The sequence below is a fragment of the Poecilia reticulata genome, chromosome 7 (assembly GCF_904066995.2).
Source record: "Poecilia reticulata chromosome 7, P_reticulata-male-v2, whole genome shotgun sequence".
Classification (NCBI taxonomy): Eukaryota; Metazoa; Chordata; class Actinopteri; order Cyprinodontiformes; family Poeciliidae; genus Poecilia; species Poecilia reticulata.
In genome coordinates, this window is record NC_088836.1 from 29,319,804 (window position 1) to 29,337,602 (window position 17,799).

Consider the following 17,799-nt stretch of genomic DNA (forward strand, 5'->3'; position numbering starts at 1 on the left):
CACCAGCACACTGGTAGTTTGTGGCATTTTTGTCCTTTATTAAAGTGAGTTTCAATACTCTGCATTAACTCTTTAATGTAGGTAGAGCAGTAAGATCTAAGGATGGAACATGATGATCTACTAAATGAGAAAACCAAGCAGTAAAAAGTGAAGCAATAAAATTTAGCAGAAAGTTTTCTGAGAGAAGCTGTGTGTGACTTATTTAAAGAAATACACACCTTCAGTTGCAAATAGATTGTTTATTAGGGAGTCAATAAACTGCTTTCTTTACATGGAATAAATATTGATTAAATAAAGAAGCTGTGGTTTTCAAAGTTAGAGTTCCACTTTCAGCAGCGTTACAGGCTTACAGGCGCTGAACAAGATTATATTTTGAGGTCCAAATTGAGCCCACATTAAAAGTGAACTGTTATTCTTGTCTTTCTGGACAAGTTTTTTTGTTAGCTGTCAGTTTTAAGCTTGAGATCAAGTGACGGAAAGCCTGAGCTAGAAGGACGCATGAATTCTCTGTTCTTATTGACTCTGATTAGAGTTAATAGATAACCAAAATTACTGCAAAGACATTTGCTGCTGAACTGAATACATTCCAGTTCTGCTAAAAACTTGAAATTATCCGATGAAGAGTGAGCTTTTGGTTTCGGATTGTTTTTCAAAAGTTTCCCAATGTTATTAGAACCAGAATCATGCATATTGTCTATAATCTATTAATATACAGAAATTAAAACCTGAACAGAACGTCATCATTATCAATATTTCTATTTTGGATGACTCTGACAGAAAGTGCATGCTATGCCAGATAGATGTGATGCATTTTAATTTTCTAAAGCCAGGCTGTGTGTGAATCTGGGTCTGGAAAAGTGAGCAGGATGTCATGTCACATTACCATACATGTGACATGACAAAAAAAACTCGATTCTAGTGAATGGCGATTGTTCATGCTGGGTTTGCTTAACATAATCCAACCATTTTGTTCTTTTTAGTTGATATTCACACCAACAATGCAGATCTATTGACACTTTGTAATTTTGAGATATAATGTTTAACTATGTCCTAAAGAAAAGATCAGGTTTCAATCTTGTCACACTCATATAGCAGTTCAGACAAAATAAAAGTTAGCTGCCCTGCAAAAGCACAAAATCTAACCAAGTAATTTTGATCTAGTGTAAAAATCTTAGTCCACTTGAAATAAGACAAAACTAACTTACAAATGACTTTTCAGCAAAATGTAGGAGCTGTTACAAGTTAATAACTGATTAATATGGATCAAAAAGTGGCACATTATTTCACTTATAACACCACATTTTTCCGATGGTATGGAACTAATACATTTTGATCAATTTTAAGCAATTACTGACTTAAGACAAGCTCTGATTTCTTGCTGAAAAGTTACTTATAAGTTAGCTTTTAACTTAAGTCAGTTTACTAGATCTTACTGCTCTATCTGTTGATTTGTGGGCTTTGTAAGGACAATTTTATCACATTTTCTGTTATATTTAATGATTTAAAAAGAACTGCTTGGTCTCCTTTAATATGAATAAATCAAGTAATTGTCGCTCCTTGAGCTCAGGAATTATCTTGCAAGAATAAATAAAAACACATTTAACAAATGAATTACTATTAATTAACACGAGGTGCTCAAAAACCGACCTGCTTATTTAATATGTTCCCCATCTCATTTTTAGGTGTAGCTGTTTAATTGTGGGTTTTATTTTTTGCGCCTCTCAGTGTAAAGCGTTTGAATAAGTGAGTGACTCACTGAGTCAGATCTGAATATCCTCTCTGCTCCTGTCACGAGATCCAATATGATCAAACATGCTTCCAGATATAACACTTATTTGCAGCTCATTTATGGATTACTCAAAGCACAGGCCTGTTAAATGAGGTGCATGCGTTTGCAATATCATAACGAAGCCCTCTAATAAGGGAATGTGTCACCTATGTCTCTGGTGTCTGGCCATTTTGCCTTTTTCTCTGCTAGTCCACAGATGCTCCAGAAGCACAGGCAGCCAGTCGGCAAGAATTAGAGCAGCGTCCATGATTGTGCTGACGTCTGCAAGGGGCCGGGTTGGAGATTAAGCCCAATAAAAATGTGTGATTTGTTGCTTTCATATTTGGAGGATGTCAGCTCCAATTTGAGCTAGCACACTGCCTCGAGGCAGGCTGGGTGACAAACATGAAGGATGCACTGATGAACTGCTGGCAATCAACTGTTAGTTCTCTCATCCACTATACGACGGTGGTGAAAGCCTGCACACATTGTTAAACAGAGGTTCGACATCATTTTATTTGAATTTCATGTAATAAATCAGTTAAAAAGCAAGGAAATTGGATTCAGTTAGTCACCTTTTGTTCATCTATTTTGCTGCAAATCAGAAGCCATTTCTTTGCTTTTGTCACACTCTTCTTCCATAAGGAAAAACACGCAATTTCATGCTGTTTCACAATCTTTATTCCACATCATATATATTGTTAAAGTCCCTCAGTTTAGCATTTATATACAGCATGCGAGCATTTTATGCTCTTTATATGACAGTGGGATGCCTATAAGGATGTTAGGACATTTTAAAGGTGAGCATATCAGCTCATTTTAGAAGCAGAAAACCTCAAAATATTAAAGTATAAATCATAAATCAACCACATTCATTTTTCCATTGTTTTTTTTTAAACAGAAAAGAAATTTAAAACACTATTTTCTAATACAAAGAGCCTTTTGAGTCATTCTCACTAAAACTGGTAGGCAAAACAACAAAAACATGTGTTTTCTTTACAACGGAGACACATTGAATCAACGAGTGACACAGAAAATGATGTAATGAGAACCTTTTAAAGATTAGCTGTAAAGGACATGTGGAAGAGCTCCATGGAAGTACACAGGTGAAGAGGATGGATTTCATCTCACACACAGTAAACAGTCTCTATTATGGAAACAATTTTGTTTTCCATAATTATAAAGCACTTGGAATCTTGGATTTATGGAAAAGAACAAACCTGAGGGAAGATGACTCAACAGGCTACATAGTTAGTTGAGTGGGTAGAAAACAGACAGACCTCTGTCACAACCACAGCTGTTGTTTGTGAGCGTTTCCTTTATTACATAACAATGTGCTTCCTTTTACTGCCATTTTTACTTTTTATGTTAGTTTTGTCTGCAGTTCAATTTGGCTTGTTTACAACAAATTACAATATTGTTGAAAAGTTATTTTATTTCACTAACTTAACTGATAAAGTGAAAAACATTAAGCAGATCGTTTCCACACTGACGTTTTTAAGCTTACGTTTCTGTTATACATGATTATATGTATAAAGCTTACATGACATTTAAATTAGACTATAACATCAGACAAAAAAAAAATGTTACACAGAAATGTGGGCTTTATAAAAAGCATGTTTAATTCCTACTTATTTTTTTAAAATTTATTTTAATCTGAGAAATCAGTCTCACTTTATTAATGACTGTTTATAGCAACTATTCACAACAAGACACTTTACAAAGGCAGCTTTGCTGTCAGCTACATGCATTCCAGGTTTATCCTAATTATTACCATAGAGTCAAGTTTAGGTTATTATCAACTAGTAAAAATAAAAAATAATAATAGATAAATAAATAAAATTATATCTAAAAAAGAAACCTCAGATGACTGAAACAAAGATTAGCTACTGACTTGCAGCAATCACTTCTCCTGAATGAGCCTGTAGCAAGAGTAGCAAGAGTGGACTGTTGAATATGTTGAGTCGATAACTTAGCATTAAGCCCTCATACTGAGCCTGCATGCAGCGTCAGCAGATATGAAAAAAAAACATAACATCTGCTAATATATGGAGATTAAATTAAATCAATAACGAGTCTCTCAAAATGATCCTCCCACATGCCAAAGCCATGTTAACTAACTTCAGTTGTGACATTATTTTCTCTGTGTCTGAGCCAAATGAATGACAGAGTTTGACTGCAGCTGCAGTGTTTCAACATGCCTAACATCCACTATATTATCGCTGTTAGCTGGATGTGATTTTTTTAGGATTTTTTAGGACCTTCTAGAGATCCAGTGACACAGCAGATGTCTTTGAATTATATTTCAACAGCCACATAACTGAACCAAACTTGTACAATGTGGCTCACAGTTCAGATGGGTTTCTAGAAAAATATGATGATACACCTTAACAAGCCTATTCAGAACCAGAGTAACTAAGTCTATCTTAATCCTGCCGTGATTTTTGTGTTTTGAGTAGCAAAAGAAAAAGCAGTCCTTCTTTGTGGATGAATAAAATACAGGCTGGGCTAATGATAAAACGCTTTTAAATTCCTCTTTAGGATGCCGGTTTGTTTGGTCTCCAACCTACTTCCTCCTGGTCAAGTTAAAAGTCTTCACTGTATGAGCTACAGTTTGAGCTGTGGAATTTGCAGTCACTAACTTTACCTTTTGTGGACGTTGTGTTTTGTACTCATGCCTGAGTTTTATGCTAAATGTAACCATGTTACTCTTTAGGGAAAGTGCAGCTGCCTTGTACTTTTTCTTTGTACTTTTCTCAATTTCAGTCATGAAAATGAATATAATTATAGTGAGAAACAAGCCTGAAGACAACTGAATAATAAAAGTTGTAAAAAATTATAATAAATGCCAAGTATTCAGCTGTTGTTGTCTTTTACCAACACAGCTGAGTCTGTTTGATTTACTAGCTGGTCATTTATGTTACTAATGTAGAGATCATCATAACAAATCCATATTTCAAGTGGTAGACACATTTATTAAATGTTTATGGCATTCAAATCTAAATTAAAAACAGTAAATGAACACAAAAAGGGCCTGCAAATTGAAATGCAGCCCTCAGAATCGGGCTTACTGGCAATGATTCAGAATTTAGAATATTAATCAATAATCCCTGTTCAAAGCGTGGCAATAGTGAGCATCTGTAATTATTAAACAATCATTACACAAGAAGAGCAAAAGGCCAGAAAAAAAAGTGAGGAGAAATAATTAAAAAGCCAATCAGGCGGAGGGTCTGAGTCATCTGAACACGATCGGGAGCGAGGACAGACGGATGGATGGACTGTTTAAGATTCTGGAAGTTTGGAAATATCTCATGCATTATAGCTGAAGCCCCACCCCTGGTTCCCCTAGTTTAATCCTTTTTGCAAGTGCTTCATCAACCTTCAGCTTTTCTGACAAGACAGAAGTTTCAGCATGTATGATTAATAAGATACAAATGTGCAACTGATATTTGATAAATGACTTGGGTTTCATATTCATGATGTACAATGAATATGCAGCACCAGGGGCTTAGGCCTACTTGATTGATCAAATGTATTCCATTCATCACTTACTTTTGCTTAATTAGCATATTTGGAGCAACACCATTAACATGGGAGGACTATGGGCTATTTGGTAGATATGATGTATGTAAAAGAGCAGACATACATGCAGAACTCTTTGTCTCGTGGCGCTCCTGTTTCCAGCCGGGAGAATACATTATACAGCAGATTTGTACACTTTCTTATTAAACACAAAGCAGCATTAAAATATATGCTTTTCCACTGTATTTGTTCAGCCACATTTGTGACTAAAAATGATGTCACTCCATCTTCGGTAGTTCAATTTAGGACAATAAAATGTTAGATAACTACTTTGCGAACAGGAACAGAGAGATTTAATGCTCTTTCTGGGATATTTCTCAGAGGGGCGTAATAACCTGGGGACTTTAGGGAGAATAAATGGGAGAAAGGGGAGTTAGGATGTGGGTCATTATAGCTATAAGTTCTAAAGCCCTTCATTAAACACATGAGCTAGTCATTACCCTGCTGCAGCGTGATGAACATTTTGAACCCGTCTCCCGCCCCACCTCCGGTTTACATGCCAGATGATGCAGTGAATCCATGCCTGTCTGGCACAGGGCAAAGCTAAGTCAGGCTCAGTGTAAATGTTTCCTGCGTATCCAAGCAGACAAATTCTGATGCACATTTGCCCTATTACAGCACATCAGCGTCAGCCGGATGCATGCTAGTGCAAGCACGGAGCGTACACTTTATCATTATTTGATAGTATTTTTAATGACAGACTGACAAAGGATTTGCAGATGCGAGCCGCCGTCAGTTTTCGTGAGACTGAGTTTAACTCGGGCTGCAGAGCGAGAAAAAGCCACGTGAATAATCTGATTTTTCAGCTGGGCAGCTAAAATGGCTTTGAAAAGTTACTTATTGGAAACAGCTTTATGTTTTTGAGTTAGGCTAAGGGAAGTTTAAGAAGTTTTAAAGGTATATCACAAGACATCAACATCATCAACACAAGGTATGGTGCAGAATTCTCTATAGGAAGAATTCTCTACCTTCTCTATTCATTTTACTGATCCATTTTTATATATATAATCACAAATAAAATAGTCTAAATCAAGATACGTTTTAAAATACAATGTTCAATATATACAATTAAGGGACTCTTAAGGGATTCTTCACATGTTAGAATGATTTTGGAAAGTAAATTTAATGTCAGAGCTCTTGTGTTTAGAAAGTGAGGAATGGGACAAATGGGGAAAATAAATAATTTTGCACTTTTCTACATTTGGAAGAAAATTTGCTATTTACTATAGACCAGCTGTTTCTGGTCTAAATTTTATTTTATTATGTACTTTTTAGTCAAATCCATATTCTGTGGAGTACTAGAAGAAATCATAAAAAATACATTTAAAAAATGCTTCTCATTAGATATGACAACTTAGCAATATAACACTGTTCCATGTAACTAACAGGGCATATAAATGAGCTTAGGAAGAGAAAGTAAAAGTTTATAACAATGTATTGTTTTTAATGCATATGATTTTTAATTTGTATTTCTGTCTTTTCTTTCTCATTACTGAAGGCGTAGCTTCTCTATCATAAACACACAGGAGTCTGTTTTGTGGGTTTACTAGTATTTCTGGTTTCCAGTTATTAATCATGGTGATGTGATCTCTCATACTAATGTCAAGTACCAGATTTAGCCAAATGACACTTGTTGTTGCACCGCTGTGATACATTTTGGTTTTTAATTTGACACACTGTAACAGAGTGTTTACTGTTGGTCACTGATTGATTGGTACAAAGTTATATTTTTGATGATGTTAACAATAGGCTTCAGCAAAGAGTTGGCTTGTTTGGATTTATTCAAACAGCAAGTTAGCCAGAGCCTTGATCATTTTCCAGCTGCATATTGGAAAAAAAATAGATTTGCTCCCAATTCAGTATAAATAATACTTATATATTTTAACAGAATGTAAAAATAAAAAAGGTACAGGTTAGCAAGGAAATGTTAATGGTTAAGCAGAAAAACACCTGGCCAGGCGTCACTTTCAGTGGAAGAAAAAAACAGAGAAAGAACAGAAAGGTCTTAGGTGTAATAATTGCAAGAAACAGATACTGGAGAGTAGTAGGAGAGCACAGCTGAGTGAGGAAGTTGAGGAAATTGAGGTTGTGCAATAGTAAGGGTTAAATAAACGTATTAAGATACCAGTTGATAGAAGCATAAACAGTTCAAAATTTAAACCTGTAACACAATTTTGATGCAAGGTTAACGTTTTACATTGAGATGTCTGGTTGATTTTCGGGTGGTTTGACCTGACTGGGAATCTGCTTGTCAGAAACAAAACAAATCCAATCTTTTTTCTTTAAATCAAATTAAGTTATTTAGGAAATAAGCAAATTTTAGACTCAGCTGGTTGTTTAAAAATGATCTTTGTAAAAACCTTCTCGAAAAAAACAACTTTATTATCTACTATTCATCCAAATTGCCACAAAAGTAGTATAAATCCAGCAGGAGATGGTTGGGCATTTTGAGGCAAGGTGGTTTTGTTTTTATGCACTTCTGAGACATGGATCTCGCTGGATCTGGAAATGTTGACAGCTTTTTGGAAATCTGAGGGTAAAGGTAAGGATCTATATTCTCTGGGGGATACATACAGGAACTGGGAGGAATTCAGCTGCTAATGCTAACAGCCTTAATTGCAAATATAAGATGTCAAGGACAGCTTAAAATGTCACCTCTATGATCATGCTGTCTTTAAAAATAACAGCAGCTTCTTTTAAAAACACATAGTGTGTCATCGCTCTGTCTAATGTAAATGTTACAATTTAACTGGAAAAGCTTCCATAAGGTTCTAAATTGACTGGATACAAATCATTTTATTGTAAATCGGAGCTTTTTCCTAAATATACATTTAAAAACAAAATATTTTTGATGCTTTAAGGTGAGGGGAAATAAGGTTAGAAAGCTGTAACCTGTCCTAATATGAAACAGGAAAGGCTTAATTTGTACAAATATCTCTGTAAAATTGAGCTGTTTGGGAGAAAGTAGTTTTAGTTCAATAAAAACATTTCGTAAAGACAGCTGATTTTATCTTTTAATGAGAGCTTAATTTCTACACAAAGTAGACAAAATATTGTTGATGTCAATTTCAGTTCTTTAGAAGAAAACGGAATAAACATATAAGGGAAAATGAAAATTAAAAACTGGACTTAGATTCTGTGCCTCGTGTATCTCCTGAAACAATTATCTAAGAAATGTTCAGATTTATTGAAAACTCAGAGTCACGGTAACAATGAAGTAAACCTAAATAAATTTTAGAGTTTCACATATTTCAAACAAATTTAGCTCGACTCTTGTTCACTCCAAAAAACATCCATCCTCACATGTCTGACACTGTTTCCAAAAACTTTTCCATTTTCACTTCATATTTGATAAAACTACAAAAAATATATAAATATATAAATATATTGGCTTGAGGGTGTATTTTCAGTTTATAATGACTCTACTTTTAAAAAATGAAAATGAAATACAAATTGAACTAAATACTCATGCATTGCATCATTTCTGAAACGTTTTGGCAAATGTTTATGTTCATTACAGCATTTATGTTTTTCCTTTTTTTTATTTTGACAGTATTTGTTTTCCATACATTTGTCCCATCCTCTGCTGTGGCTGCAAAAAAGGATCCATTTTCCTGGTTTCCTCTGAACTGCGCTATGTCTGTTATTGATGGCAATCAGTTTGTGTTTGGGCCTTTGTGTGCCCAAAGGAGGCTGACTGTGCTTTGTAATTAGCCATGACATGCTTTATAAATGGTGCAATTAACAGCGTTTATATCCAAACATCCTAAATCAATTAATATAAAGCACACCGAGAATTATGAGCCTATTTCACTTGATTTTACGCAATGTTTAATCTGAAGCAGGGAATGTGTTCATTTGAGGGGCAGATCAAACTACTATATGTGAAACAATTGCTTCAATAATTCACATAAATGCTATTGTTCTACACCTGTACACTGTTTTGTGTACAAACAGCAGATTTCTCATTTGAAAACATTTCGTGTCTACTCCTCTATGCATGATTAAGTGCTTATTTCTTAATAAAATCAAACACAAATTTCATTTTAATATGTTGTGTGCATCTCATTTTCAGTATCTTGGTGCAAAATCCGGACTTTAAATCTAAACGAATAACCAGTAACAGGCACAGTTGTGATCCGCTCCTCGACCAAGCTTTCAGCTCCAGCTTAAGAACAATGCCTGCTTCAATATAAAATAAGTTCCTCCTCTAAAACATAATGGCCCTACAGACAAATCAGAGATCCATCGGCAAAGAAAGGCACTAAATAATTTATAGCTTTAATCTGCTCACTGAGGTGTGTGGTCTTTGACAGTAATTATAAATGCAGGGAGAAATTATAGCTGAATACTTTAACTGCATTAGGAGTCATCTGATGAACAACGTGATTGCCTCCTCATTTCCAACAATAGGGGGCAAGTCGGTGTCACAGCATTCAAATCACCACAGAGCCCATGTGCTTTTCCCCATTTACCATCAAATGTCACTTGCCTGTTATAAAACAGAGATTTGATGGGTGGAGGTAATTGAGGACTTGATTGCTTGAAAAGAGATGAATTGCATAAAATGTTTATGAATTTAGGAGGCAATTATTTTTAATAGCTTTGAAATAATAGAGCTGGAGGAAATATGTTTAATTGTTATGATAGTATCTTGCAGCGGCCGCGGCGGCAGCTTTCACGGGGAAGCAATAAAGTCTGACAGGAGGATGTATCTTTCAAGTGTATCTAAAAGTCATAAGGTGAAAAGAGGTTTGCGCTGTGCTGTAGAGGATGGAGCTCTTTGTCTTATATGTTCGAAGTTCTCAGTGGATACAAAAGCACGATCAGACAGATACTGTGAGCTTCAGGTTAATGCTTTGATTTAGTGATGGACTGAACAATCAGTGATCGATTGGATGGTGACCGGTGATCTTTATTAAATCTGTCAATATTTAAAATCTCCATCATTTCTGGTCCGAAGAACTCGTCAACAAACGGATCCACTTTGATTTTAAGATAAATCTGAGGAAAGCTGGAGATACTCCCTGAACTACAAACTGCAGAAAATTTGTATTTAATTTTATGTTTGTAATATAAAATAGCCTTATATGAAAATAATTAAATGAGAATATGGAGGCAGAATCTGAAAATCTGACTTATTGGTAGCTACATTATTTAGACTGTTGTGCTTCCCTTTGGTTTGAAACTGGCTTACTTTAAATATTTTCCTTTCATTATGAGAAATGCAGATGATGACTTAAGAGAAGGGTTTGCAAATATAAGCAAATGTTTCAGGCTTCTTCCTTTTTCAGATACTAAATCATTTATCCATCAGGATTTTGAGATGCTATGTATTAGTTTTTTCTTAAGTGGTCTCTGTCATCATAACCATTAGGTATTATTTTTTTCCTTCTTATTATTTCCTCCCAGTCTGAAATGAATAATTAACTAAACAAATACATAAACAATAAATTTATTGCAATATCTGCATGATATATTTAGTACACAGCATAATTTTTTTTTTCTTTTATAATGTCGCCTTTTGTCAGCCTCAGGTGTCCATGACTAATCCAAACCTCACTACCGATGGTCTGAATACTAGACTAGTGTTGATCAGCTAGAGGCAAAGTTTGTTTTATTTTCCTTTGAAAATCCAAGTAGATGCAAAAGAAAATGCAGGTACATCTCAATAAATTTTCCCATCATCAAAATATTTATTTCATTGAAGCAATTCAAAGGTTTGTTATATTTTTTTATATATCCGTTGCAGAGTGAGAAATATTAAGTATGCATTTTTTTTTTTTTTTTATAATTAAAGTATACAACTAATACCACTCCCAAACCACCAAAAAAAAAGTTTCTCAGGAATCAAGAAACATTTTATAAGTCTTGTTTTGTTCAAGTATGGTAACGGTTATACCTGTTGATCGTTCACCTTGCTGTCACCTTTTCCTTCCACTCAACTTTCCATTCATTTTCTTGGACAAAGCACTTTGTGAGCAACCAGTTTCTTTAGCCTTTGATGGTGTTTCCTCTCTCTGTCTAGTATAATATCAGTGTGTGAGGAATAAGTTCAGGCGTCATCATTTAGGCTGGAATTATTTATACCACTAGAAGATTTAGATCTAAAATGACTTTACAGCCCTGATGTTTGTTTTCTATAGGAAATGAAACAGACACATTCCCTGAGATTCAATCAGAATAAACAAAACCTGTTAATGAAAATAAAAGATGACTAAATCAACAAGGAGGATAAATATGACTTTCGCTCTTTAAACTGAAACAAGTTTACGTTTTAATGACATTCCTTTTTAATCAGATACACGTTTGTTCTGTTCACTTTTGAAAAAAAAGTAGTTGTTTTTTTTCTTGTTTCTGTAACAGTAACCAGTAGGACGTTGCTATAAATTTAGATTTTTCTGTACTGTGTACACCTATGTTTTTATTACTGATCAAATCTATACAGAAACTTCCATGTCAGCTGAAAAAATGTGTAAAAAAAAAAATCCCATTCACAAAACACAAATACAAGCCATTATCAAATGTTAACTCTTTATTTGAATAAGTAAAAAAAGGTGCAGGTAATCACAGGTGTCATGTTGTTCTCATTGTTGCATGAAACTGACTTTTTATGTTTTCCTAAAATATATTTACATGTGAAATGTCCTTGCTTCCAAACAGTCTAATCATTTTAGAGAAATGTACATAATCCGTGTCTAAACTGGTGATTAAACATTTATTAAAGTGCTTTTTATCGTCTTCTATCATTGCAGCACGAAACATCTTTACATAGCGATATACTGTACAGTTCTGCATGTGTGTTATCATTTTTCAAGCTACCTGCTTCAAAAGCTGCACATCTGTCCAGATGCATTGTATCACAGAGGTTGTACAAGTAGTTCAATTAGCTCATTATTATTATTTTTTTTACTTTAAAATACAATTGAAACTTGACATATACAAATAAATAGTAGTCATAGCCAGGGCTATTGCATGCAAACATCAGCAATTATGTTTCTTCAAGCAGTAATACATTTCATTACTGGTGGTGCATTTGAGCTGGGTGCAAAAGTATCTTAGTGTTTCCTCACACAACGTCTAACCAGTGTGTCTCTGCTGAACTCCATGAGGTTTTTTTTCTTTCTGAAAGTCATGTTGATGCACACTATACAACGCTAATTGAAAAATGGTTGAAATATCTGACCCGTGTAATAAAATGAAAAAGGAAGAAAAGGATAAAAGTTAGAATATCCATATAAAACATTACTCCTTGTCCATTTCCACATATTGTGAATGGTTATCAGGGGACTTGCTGTGAGTTTTACTCAAATGGAGCTTGACTGCATGATTGCTCGCAAATGTCCGACAGCAGAGCTTACATTTAAACTTTGAGTCAATGTCTTCCTCTGACACCAGAGAGTCGGTGGCTCTGATGCTGAGGGCCTTCAGCATTTCTGGCTCCTCCACCTTTGTCTGGTGCTCTACCGGCATTTTGCACATGTCTTTGATTTGGAAACCCAGATGGGATTCTAGATGGGAAATGAACATGGTTGGCGACCTAAACTGGGAAGCACAGTCATTGCAGTAGAAGACCGGATGGCCAGTGTCCATATTCTTCAGGAACTTGGTTCCTCCTGTTTTCCTCAGCTGGTACTTTACATTCGCCAGCCAGTGGCTGATGGTGGTCATCGACAACCCAGTGAACTTGGAGATGTGCATCCGTTCCTGAGGGCCAAGATCTGAGAGCAAATACTTCCCCTCAGATGTTTGGAAGAGGCTGGAGGCAAACTGAGCTTGCAGGATGAGAAGATGGCGAGGATTCCAGTTCGACTGCCTGCCCTTGCGTTTGTGGACGGAGTAAACCTCAGCAGACACGTCCTCAAAGCGTCTGACGTCCGACTCCAACTTCATGGTTGGAATCCTTGACGGTAAGGATGGTTTTGGTGTTGTGGCTTTTGGAAGAACCTTAACCATGTCAGCAATGTCAGACAGAGCGTATTTCTGTGGCATAGGTGTAGAAGGCCCTAGCAGCAAGGTGCTCGCCTTGCTGTGCTTAGATTTAGTCAGATCTATTGGTTGGTCGTCATTAGCCATGAGGAAAGTCTTATCAGGTCTGTTTCTTATAGGACTTCCGAGCATTAAAGGCGGCTTCTCATTGCCTCGGTTAAACTCAGCAAAAATTGACTGGGCGTGTGCAGATAGTTTATCTGCTCTGGAGTTATTGGGTTTATTTGCTTTACCCAGATGATTGTTCAGAACTGACTGTAAAGCACTAAGAGGGTTTATGCCAAGCATATCTGGAGTGTCACTGAGAGGCTCTGATGTAGTGCTGCGTCCGTTGCTGGCAGCGGGGCTCGGCGTCTTGCCTCTGTCAGAGAAATCTGGGCTCAACTTCCCTTTGATCGCTTCACTTCCTTCATTCATGCAGTCTGCATCGAGCTTTGAAGAGGAAGAGGAGTCATCCTGACAATCGCTGTCATCATTCTCCAGCAGATCAAACTTAATATTCTGACTTTCTTTACCATCGCTAATGCCAACCTTTTCTTTTTTGATGTCCACGTTTTGATGCAGTCCCTGGGGAAGCTCAACTCCCAAAGCGCTGTGGTACAGTTTCCCCTTTGGGGCAATCGGCCTCAGCTTGTGGTTAAATGTCTGCTTTAGCTGTGCAGGGGGAGATGCAGAGAGAGGGGTGTTTTTGATGATGCCAGAGAGCTGATAGGCAGCATGGATGCTCGGGTAGGCACTCCAGCTTGGTGTCCCTGTCTGAGCTTTATTGATAGCGGAGGCCACAGTATTGGCTAAAGATTTTAGGATGTCCCCTCCTCCACCTGACTCTTGTTCAAGGTCTTCCTCACGAAGATAGGGGTACTTAAAGACTCCATTGCTCTCTTTTTGATCCTCATTCTCCTGCTTGTCATCTTTTGTTTCAGTTTCTTCCATTTTGTCTGACGTTCCTTCCCCCTGGCTATCCTTCTCACTGCTTCCTGGGGAGAGGTTTTTCGGCGACACCTTTTCTCCTTCAGTGTCGCTGGCTGCAGGCTCAGCTACGCCCTGGATCTTCTCCACAGCCAGTGGGTCAAGGGCTAGCTGTTTGCCCTTTTTAGATGCAGAGTTTGTGACTTTGATGAAGTGCCCAGTGACCATCATGTGCGTGGTGAGCTGCTGAAGTGTGTCATGAGAGCTTCCACACTCCATACATTTGAGAATTTGAGACTTACATGTCTCAAACTGCCATGTGTAGCTGGCTCCATTCTGATATCCATAGCGATTGTTGTTGGCGTTTGAAAGCGTGGCGGCCCGCTGTGCCTCAGAGTAGCCAGATGCCCCAGTGGTGGAGTCTGGAGAGCAGGGCCTTGTTGTTTCAAACACCCGTTTCTTCGCTGGCGGCAGCAGTTTGGGTGTAATCACTGGAATTGGCTCTTTTAAAGGCACTTTTTGGTAATGCTTAGTTTTAATCATATGCACACTTAGATCCTGCAGCGAGTCAAAAGAATGGCCGCAAAACATGCATTTTAAAACTTTCTGTGCATCCTCCTTCCCTTCCATGTCTTGCAAATTTCGCTTTCTAGATTTAGAGGATGAGGCTGAGGAGTTGCTCTGCTTGCTGTGGTTATTATCTTGGTAGTGTCCGGTCTTGTTCATGTGGACAGTGAGCTCCACCAGTGTGTCATATGCAGCGCTGCAGTCCTTGCAGCGGAAGCGGCTGGCTCCTGTGAACACTGAGCCACAAGGTTTGGTGGTTTGCCTATAAAGGTGAACGGAACTGAACAGGTTGGGCTTGGATGCGGGTTTCGGTGAAAGCGTCTGCTGCAAGGTCTTGGAGAGCGCGTCCTGGTGCCAGTCAAACTCATTCTTGCTACTCCCATTGGTGCTGTCGCAGTTGGCTTTGCTGGTATTTTTGCCCACTTTTAAGTCTACACCAATTCCTGTCCAGTAGGAATCTGACAGAAAGTTTGCATAGGCTGCTCTCATCTTCTCCAAGCTGCTGCCTGACTCCTCTTTGTGTTTCGAACCACGACTTTCTTCATCCCTCTGGCTCTCTGGCGGCGAAGACGTTTTAAAGTCTGAGAGTCTGTCGCTGCTGTCGCTGAGACGAGACTCCAGCTCCAACTCCTGATTGGAAAGCACGCTAATGGGGGAGTTCTGGTTGCTGTAGGTGTTGGTACTCTTGTTGTCCAACTCTCTGTCCTCACATGCCTTGGGGCTAGTCTTCTCTGAGCATTCTTCTTCGGTTTGAGCTTCAGTCTCACCATCCTCTTCTGGAATGGACTCCTGGAGAGGAGCATCTTCATCTGGTTCGTACACTGAAAAAAAAGATAAAAGGACAAAGAAAATGTGCATTAAAATACAATGTTTACCTCACAAAATCTAATTTATGCTGAGATTTTTAGTGTGCAACAACGCCCTATTTAGCTTTGAGTCCTTGGTTTTATATTTAATCATTATACTGCTGAAAGACACGGTTGCGACACATTTTCAGTTTTACTTAAAATGTCTTGACTCCATGATGCCAGGCATTGTAATTAGGTTCAGAAGGGCAATTGGAAGAAAACAGGCCCACAGCATCAGTAGTCTCCACTATACAAAAAAGTGGTGCTTTCCACATGTTCATCTTTTAATTTGTCAGTTTTATTTTACTGACGTTACCATCCTTTTCTTAAATGAACATGGGTAAAAACAGGTTCCCATTCAATGGAAGTCATGGATTACTACCTAGCAGTTCCCAAACACTTTGATTTGTTGAAAAAAAAAGACAAAAGTTTTATTTATTCTGTTTTATTTAAGTAATTGTTAGTAAGATGCCAAGAATTTTTAGAAAATATGTTTTTTTTAATATGGGACGGTTTTCATACAGAGCAATGTTCTCAAATAAAATATTTTTCTGAAATATTCAGTGCAAAATATGTTGTTTCTAGACTTTTTATACATCTTTATCACTGGCGTAGAAGTTGCTGAACATTTAAACATTCTGTGGAGTATCATGTAAGTAGCCATTGAAGACATTATGACGTTAGATGCTTTGTGCTTGGGGAAGCTAGGAGAGCATAGCTTAACATAATGCTCTTACTAACAGACTGCTGCTGCTGTAACAGCACCATTTGATTCACGACCCGCCATTGACTTAATGCTGTGTCCAAGGGTTTCCTGGCCTCAAGTTGAGATGTTTACAACAATCATTGGCTACTGAGTGACAAAAGGAAATTGATTCTTCTGGGGCCTGTTAAGTGTTATTGCAAATGACCTATTCCACTGTGATTATGGATGCCTCAAAACTGCAATGGAAATGCGAGCCTTCTGTTCTGGGAAACATCTCATCCTCCCTGAAGCTACGTGTGAGGAATGGATTTACACGAGCCGAGTTATTCTAATGTTCAGCATCAGTCCAGAAATAACCTAATAGGCCTGCATGAACAAAAGGAGAAAAACAGTAATTCATGTTCTGCTACAAATACAAGATCTTCATATTTTGTTGACAGTGAAAATTTAAATATGTTGTTGATGCGGAAAAGCTTGTTGAGAAGCTGATTCAGTTATCAGAGAGCATTGTACAAAATTTCCGAAGATAACTGGCAATCTGTCACGTCATTATTTTTTCCCTGACAGTCTCATAAAAAGCAATTACTTCTTTCATTATTCATATGTTTGTTCCCCCAACTCTTGGAGCACAAACATTATTGCTTCAATTAACAGATAATTAAACAACAGAATTTCTAATTGACACATTTCCCATCATCCAATTAATGGAGGCTCTGACTCAGCACTGCAGGAATTTCCTGCAGCTGCAGCGTTGGCTTCATATGAATTAAAACAACATTTTTCTCTCATTACATGTTTAGATTACTTGAAATTTAGCCACTGATAGCCCCTGTCAATGATATCCCTGATAACACTATACCGCAGCTCTGTAAAAATGTATGAACTCTCTTAAAAAATTCTTATTTTTCCTTTTTGTTGTGCTTAAATGTTTAAGATTACTAAATGAATTTTATAATCACACCAATATACTTCCACTGCACACAAAAACCAGACAAGAAAAACAAAGGCAAATAAACAGTCAATAATTCCATTTATTAATGGAAAAACTATGTAAAAACAGAATCGAAAGCCTAATAAGATCAAGAATTTCCAATGAGTGTTTTACATTGCTGTGGAAAAGGTTTGTTGTTTTATTTCAGGTAAACTGAAATATTTTCAAGCGTGTTTAAGATCATATTAGAGCGTCTAACTTGTATTTAAATGTTATACCTTAATGAATTTATGAAAATAGTGGATAATGATTCTCACTTTGGCTCATGAGTCCCAAAGCCTCAGCAATGGTTGTATAAATCCCTTTCTAACTGAAATGCAAATGACTTCGTTTTAATTTTTGGTTGAATATCTTTAGTTTGTGTTGCTTTTGGAAATTATTTAGCCTCCTTCAAGTTGTTAGACAAGTGCTATTTAAAGAATTTCTTGATTCTACCGGT

The 17,799-nt window shown here is 37.0% G+C and overlaps 1 protein-coding gene across 1 annotated transcript in view; it reads right to left on the bottom strand.

Annotated features, from left to right (window-relative positions):
- Window positions 1-11,867: 11,867 nt before the first annotated feature.
- Window positions 11,868-17,799, bottom strand: part of tshz2 (teashirt zinc finger homeobox 2) — a 55,488-nt gene continuing 49,556 nt past the window's right edge. The window contains exon 2 of the mRNA XM_008414560.3: window positions 11,868-15,636. Coding sequence (XP_008412782.1) covers window positions 12,596-15,636 — 3,041 coding nt within the window. The 3' untranslated portion in view covers window positions 11,868-12,595. The remainder of the gene's footprint in view (window positions 15,637-17,799) is intronic.